At 42.2% G+C, this 6,676-nt stretch overlaps 2 protein-coding genes and 1 long non-coding RNA gene across 3 annotated transcripts; 1 reads left to right on the top strand and 2 right to left on the bottom strand.

Moving 5' to 3' along the window:
* Positions 1 to 1,903: 1,903 nt before the first annotated feature.
* Positions 1,904 to 2,253, bottom strand: LOC139025629 (uncharacterized). The gene is made up of 3 exons (XR_011477231.1): positions 2,208 to 2,253; positions 2,065 to 2,112; positions 1,904 to 1,943 (listed from the first exon to the last, which is right to left on the bottom strand). It is a non-coding gene; the product is annotated as an uncharacterized lncRNA (long non-coding RNA).
* A 116-nt stretch (positions 2,254 to 2,369) lies between these two features.
* Positions 2,370 to 4,581, top strand: pcid2 (PCI domain containing 2; the record flags this gene model as incomplete). The annotated part of the gene is given in 13 exon segments (XM_024142144.2): positions 2,370 to 2,450; positions 2,565 to 2,660; positions 2,662 to 2,725; positions 2,728 to 2,771; positions 2,773 to 2,808; positions 2,938 to 2,970; positions 2,972 to 3,016; positions 3,128 to 3,169; positions 3,171 to 3,207; positions 3,210 to 3,251; positions 4,143 to 4,184; positions 4,187 to 4,263; positions 4,377 to 4,581. Coding segments are annotated over 13 exon segments (729 nt in total), but the record flags the coding sequence as incomplete, so codon positions are not given.
* A 4-nt stretch (positions 4,582 to 4,585) lies between these two features.
* On the bottom strand, positions 4,586 to 6,320 carry prozb (protein Z, vitamin K-dependent plasma glycoprotein b; the record flags this gene model as incomplete). Its single annotated transcript, XM_024142141.2, is given in 6 exon segments — positions 4,586 to 5,098; positions 5,101 to 5,397; positions 5,510 to 5,630; positions 5,781 to 5,866; positions 5,954 to 6,085; positions 6,194 to 6,320. Coding segments are annotated over 6 exon segments (1,056 nt in total), but the record flags the coding sequence as incomplete, so codon positions are not given.
* Between the last annotated feature and the right edge of the window lie 356 nt (positions 6,321 to 6,676).

Raw genomic sequence — 6,676 nt, forward strand, 5'->3', positions numbered from 1 at the left:
GGATACACTGAAATATTAATTAAAACGCTTGTTTCCAAAGTGGCCTCAGTGGTAAAAGCAATAACGCAATATTATGGTTAAAAGGAAACACAAAAATTAACCAACACACACATAAATGCATTAATTATAATTGACATCCTAAAAGTGACACTATTCATTGCACTTTTCCCTAACCTTAAAAATAAACATATTCTTTTCACAATCTATAACATGCCACATCAGATCCGATCCTTCAAATAATACACCTGACAGCCAGTAAGCACACAAGGGCAGTGGAGGTGGTTTCTCTTACTTAGACAACCTGTTAAATGAAAACCTTGCCTGCTTTTTAAAGCTATTTTTATATTTTCTTTGCTTGGAAGGCTGTTCATAGACAAATGCCTGTATAGGAGAAACGTGCTCCTACCAGTACTGGAATTACAAGACTAACACTAGCTCTGTATTGTAACTGTGCTGGTTTAGACCATATCAATGTGGTTTTTCATATAACCTGGGGCACATTTTAAGATGTCAATGTATGATAAGTTTAAGTATGGTCCACTTCCTGGACTCCAAAGGCAACAAGCCCACCTCCCAGAACTCCTGTACCCCTTGGGGCCCAAAGGGTGGACATCAGCATATACCGGTAACATTAATTTGCATGACTTGCATTCTCTCTTTCAGCTTTTTTGATAGCCCATATACAAGCAGAGCAGCATAATCAAAATGACACTGAATCAAGGTTGAGAACACGATAGGATAAAATGTAAATTTTGTCGCCAATCAGGTTCCAGAAGGGATTGCATCTAGGACACCACGAAGATAAGTTACTTGTGTTTAGCAATTCTCTCCTTGCCTGCCAGTTTACCTTTATCTGGTCTGTCCTAAGCAATCTACATTTTGTTCCCAAACAAAAATCGATTCAAGTTTTTCCACCAAATGTTAGTGACAATTTGTTGTCAGTCAACCATCCTAACAAAAATGCAATTCCTTACTCAGGGTCTCTATGTAAACTGTATCCTCCTGATACAGTATGGCTGAATCACAGTCATAAGCAGGAGTTGCACTATATCTTCAGATATTCAACTATATATTTACAGCATTTCAATATTATCTACAGCATATTAACTCAATATATTTACAGCATATTACCCTATATATCTTACAGCATTAATATATATCTTACAGATATTAACATAATCACAGCATTTAATATAATCTTACAGCATATTAACTATATAATCTTACAGCATATTAAACTATATATCAACAGCATATTAAACTATATATCTTACAGCATATCAACTATTTATCTTACAGCATATTAAACTATATATCTTACAGCATATTAAACTATATATCTTACAGGCATATTCCTACTTTATCTTACAGCATATTAAACTATATATCTACAGCATATTACACTATATTATCTTCCAGCATATTCAACTATATATCTTACAGCATATTAAACTATATATCTTACAGCAATATTACACTATATATCTTACAGCATATCAACTATATATCTTACAGCATATTAAACATATATCTTACAGCATATTAAACTATATATCTTACAGCATATTACACTATATATCTTTAACAGCATATTCAACTATATATCTTTACAGCATATTCAACTATATATCTTACAGCATATTACACTATATATCTTACAGCATTTATTCTCTAACTATTTATTCTTAGCAGCATATTAAGCTATATATCTTACAGCATACTCAATCTATATATCTTACAGCATATTACTATATATCTTACAGCATATTTAAACTAATATCTTACAGCATACTAATTACAACGTATATATCTTACAGCATATTAACTATATATCTTTTACAGCATATTCAACTATATATCTTACAGCATATTCAACATATTCAACATATTCACTAATATATCTTAACAGCATATTCAACTATATATCTTACAGCATAATTCAACTATATAATCTTACACATATTCTAAACTATATTATCTTACAGCATATTCACTAATATCTTACAGCATATCACTATAATACTTACAGCATAATTCACATATATCTTAACAGCAATATTACACTATATATCTTACAGCATATTAAACTATATATCTTACAGCATATTAACACTATATATCTAACAGCTATATTAACTATATATCTTACAGCATATACACTATATACTTACAGCATATTACACCATATATTATACAGCATATTAAACTATATATCTTACAGCATATTAACTATTAATCTTAACAGCATATTCACTATATATCTTACAGCATATTCAACTATTATCTTACAGCATCATTTCAAACTATATATTCTACAACCTTTACCGTAGCAACCCTTGCCCTTGCTCATTATGTCTTGACTGTTCATTTACAGTCGGGCTGGGATTGACGACTCCAAGAAGTGGGGAATGTTTGTTTCTCATCAATCAGCTTTCAAGATCTACTTCAAGGTAAGGCAGTAGAGTGTTGGGTGAAGTTTTGTTTACATGAATAGGCCCTACTTTGTGCGTGGTGTGTGTACATCTCTGTGTGTCTAAACGGTTGTGTGTGGTGTGTGTGTACAGATCAACAAGCTACACTTGTGTAAGCCACTGATCCGAGCCATCGCAGCTCCAACCTGAAGGATGATTACCAGTATGGCCCAGAGAGTCACCTACAAATCACTACGTAGGCCGCAAGGCCATGTTCGACAGCGACTACAAGCCAGCGAGGCAGTACCTGTCCTTCTCTTCCAGCATGCCCACCGCTCCTGCCAGAGGAACAAACGCATGAATCCTCATCTACCTACTGCCTGTCAAGATGTTGCTGGTGAGACAGAGCGCCTCACTGAAGAGCTCAAACATACACCATCTAGCCACACACGTCTGAATTCAAATCAAATTCAAAAAGCTTGAACTGTCAATCAGACTAAGACTGGTGTTGCTCATGTTGATTCAGGGTCACATGCCTAATCACCAGCTGCTCAGGAGAGTATGACCTCATGCAGTTTGCCGACGTCACGAAAGCTGTGAGGTGAGTCCACCACCCGCCCGCTCCTCGCCATCTCTCTTTCTCCTCTCTCTTCCGACACTCCTTCCCCCTCTTTTTCTGATTTCTCTCTCTCTGTCTCTGTCTCTGTAACACTGAGGGCAACCTGCTGCTGTTGAACGAGGCCTTGGCCAAGCATGAAGACCTTCTTCATCCGCTGTGGCATCTTCCTCATCCTCGAGAACTCAAGATCATCACCTACCGGAACCTCTTCAAAAAGAAGTGTGAGTCTACTCAGCCAAGTCCAACCGGACTGGACTGGCCTGGTTACACTTTTAACACTACTGAGCCAAGTCCAGCTGGACTGGCTGGCCTGGTTACACTTTATAACACTGACGAGCCAACTCCAGCTGGACTGGACTGGCTGTTTACACTTCTACAACTACTGAGCCAACTCCATGCTGGACTGGGCGTGGCCTGGTTCACTTTTACACTACTGAGCCAACCCCAGCTGGACTGGGCTGGCCTGGTTACACTTTTAACACTACTGAGCCAAGTCAGCTGGACTGGAGCTGGCCGGTTACACTTTTAACACTACTGAGCCAACTCCAGCCTGGACTGGGCTGGCCTGGTTACACTTTTAACACTACTGAGCAACTCCAGCTGGACTGGGCTGGCCTGATTACACTTTTAACACTACTGAGCAACTCCAGCCTGGCCTGGTTACACTTTTAAACACTACTGAGGCCAACTCCAGCTGGACTGGGCTGGCCTGTTACACTTTAACACTACTGAGCCAACTCCAGCTGGACTGGCTGGCCTGGTTACACTTTTAACACTACTGAGCCAAGTCCAGCTGGACTGGCTGGCCTGGTTACACTTTTAACACTACTGAGCCAACTCCAGCTGGACTGGGCTGGCCTGGTTACACTTTTAACACTACTGAGCCAAGTCCAGCTGGACTGGGCTGGCCTGGTTACACATCCATCATAGTTGCTGGAACCGCACTGAAAGACAATGTGAAAATAAATGATCTGAGGCAGCACAGTACGATTCAGCTCAGCCCTATAGTGTGAATTGGCATTTGTGGAGTAGGAACTAGTGTGTGTGGTTAACCTATGCGCGATATTGACTTTCTGTTAACATGTTTGTGGTATGGACTTAATGTGGGTTAGTACCAACTGCTGAAGACTCACCAGTTACCCTAGATGCCTTCCTGGTGCTCTGAAAATGATGCAGGTGGAAGAGGTGGACATTGACGAGGTGCAGTGTATCCTGGCCAACCTAATCTGTGAGGTGAGATCCCACCACACACACCTTTTCCTGACCATACTAAGTGCTTCCACCTGATATTTCAGACAGTAGTAAAACATGAAGCACAGATGAACTCTCTTCCTCCTCTCTTCTAGGGTCACATCAAGGGCTACATCTCTCACCAGCACCAGAAACTGGTCGTCAGCAAGGCCAATCCATTCCCCCTGCTGTCATCATCTTCCTAATCTACGTATCCCAGAATCCCTTCACCCAGAAACAGAAATATATTTCCTTATTATTTAGGTTGCATTTTATTTGTCATATTTTTTACATTTGAATAAAAGTGTGTGTTTTTTTGTACTCCTTGTACCAGATTTTTGTTTATTAAGGAAGTGTGGAAGATAAATGATTTACATAATTATAGTACACGTTACAATATAACCACTCGCTTTCATTTACATTGTTACCTTGGAAAAAACAACTTAAATCTTGAACGCAACCTTGTTGGCTGTAAGTCCAGTGTAGGTAGGGATCAGGCTAACCCTTTAGTTGGGGTTACACATAAGGTCCAGGTGGGTCGTGGGTCATTTGTGGGTCATCCTCATCTCTGTCATCTCCAGGCGCTGCTGGATCCATTGCAAGTAGCGAGACAGCTTGGTGAACAACAGGGTTTGTTCACAGCCATGTGACGTGGGTGGCGTAAGCAGCAGGCCTGTTAGGAACGCTGTACCCCTCTCCACAGTCACAACGGGGTCCCGGACAAGAGGCTGCAGTTCCTCGTAGTCCTGGTTTGAGGTCTGTCTATTAAACCTAGTCAACTCAGTCCCACAGAAGCCCTTCTGGCTCCTCATACAGAACATCTTGTTGGTGAGGGCTGGGAGACGTTCACCTGGTTTCGACAGCCCTCCGCTTTCAGGTAGGAGAGACAGGGGGGCCGGTGGGATTCCCCCCGGAACTTGTCCGGACCCCTGGCCACCCCCTCCCTTCCTGGACTCATCAACACGTTCTCACTGAAATCCTTAGTGGGCAGGCACAGGTGGGAGACAGAGGGGCCATAGGGAAGGGGCTCATTCAGTCTCACCAAGGCCAGGTCGTCCTCCAGACTGCCTCTCTCGTGGCGGTTGTGAATGTACAACTGGGTCGATAGAGGGATCCTCACACTATTATCTGAGGCACCTTAGGGGATGAATGGAAACCGRMAGATTTCAGAAAGATTTGAATCTGCCTGAGCTGGAGGTTTATACACTAACAGATCAAACGTCAGTGTTTTTATCACTGTGGGACTCACCTGTCTGCATGCTGTGGACRTTCTTTCCCATGTARAGGCAGCTAGCTGAGGTCAGGACTGCCTGAGGCCCCAGGATCACCCCYCTACACAGCTCCYCACCAGCCTCATCCACAAACACCACCTGCCAATCACAAAGTCACAGGTTAAAGGGGAAGTTCAGTATTTCACAAATTAATGTTCCTCACCTTGAAAGTAGTCTATAGGCCAGGAMAAACAGACTTCCCCTTTAACTCACCARGCTCTACATTGTGCTGGTAGGGGAGGGACTTACTTGCCATGGACAGCGGTTGTGTGGACAGACGTGATAAGCTATGTTGATTTGGTTTGTTGGCTGGAGTCTTCCACAGGGGTGCTTAACTAAGGAAACGGAGACGTCTCTATTTAAAYTGTGTGAGAGAGAGAGTGTTACAGATGTCTAATTCAAAAGAATAGGTAGACGTTAACCTGCAGGTATGCAGCTCCTCTTATCACTGTGAATCTTGTACCCTGTGGTGCAGGAGCACTGGTATGATCCAAAGTTGGGACTGCAGAAGTGGTCACAGGAGAAGGGCCCCTTAGTGGGGCACTGAGAGATATCTGTTATGACACACAAACATATCTCTTAGCCTACTCGCATAAATATGAACTCACACTAACACATTCACACACACTRATAAAGAGTTCTAKGGTAGGTGTTCTGTTGACCTYTTTCACAGTTCTTCCCGTGGTACYGCTCTGTGCAGCTACAGGTGTAACCTCCAATGCTGTCCTTGCAGCTGCCACCATGGAGACAGGGATTGGGTTTGCACTGGTCCCCATCTGGGGAGGAAGACTTCAGGGGAACCTGGAGAGAGAGTGTTATAGGAGACCTGCAACTACGAGGAGGCCAGGGAGTACTTGAAGACACACCCAAAACTGTGAGAAGTTTAGGCCTACAGGGTGCATCTCAATAGTCTAAAATGTATTCCTTTCCTTCAACTGCACTCATCTGACAACATAGGCAATCCCCTTATCCATAACTAATGCAGTAGTTTCTGATTTAAACCCTGTGTCCATTGTTTCTCTCTCTCTCTCTTAACCTCAATAGGACACTTTCTGGAATGTCTACGTAGGTAAGTCTCATTCTTTTGAATCGCGGCAAGAGGGTGTTGGGTTTCTCCCCCACTCCAGATATTGATCCCCCCCCTT

Source organism: Salvelinus sp. IW2-2015, unplaced genomic scaffold (assembly GCF_002910315.2).
Source record: "Salvelinus sp. IW2-2015 unplaced genomic scaffold, ASM291031v2 Un_scaffold2980, whole genome shotgun sequence".
Lineage (NCBI taxonomy): Eukaryota > Metazoa > Chordata > Actinopteri > Salmoniformes > Salmonidae > Salvelinus > Salvelinus sp. IW2-2015.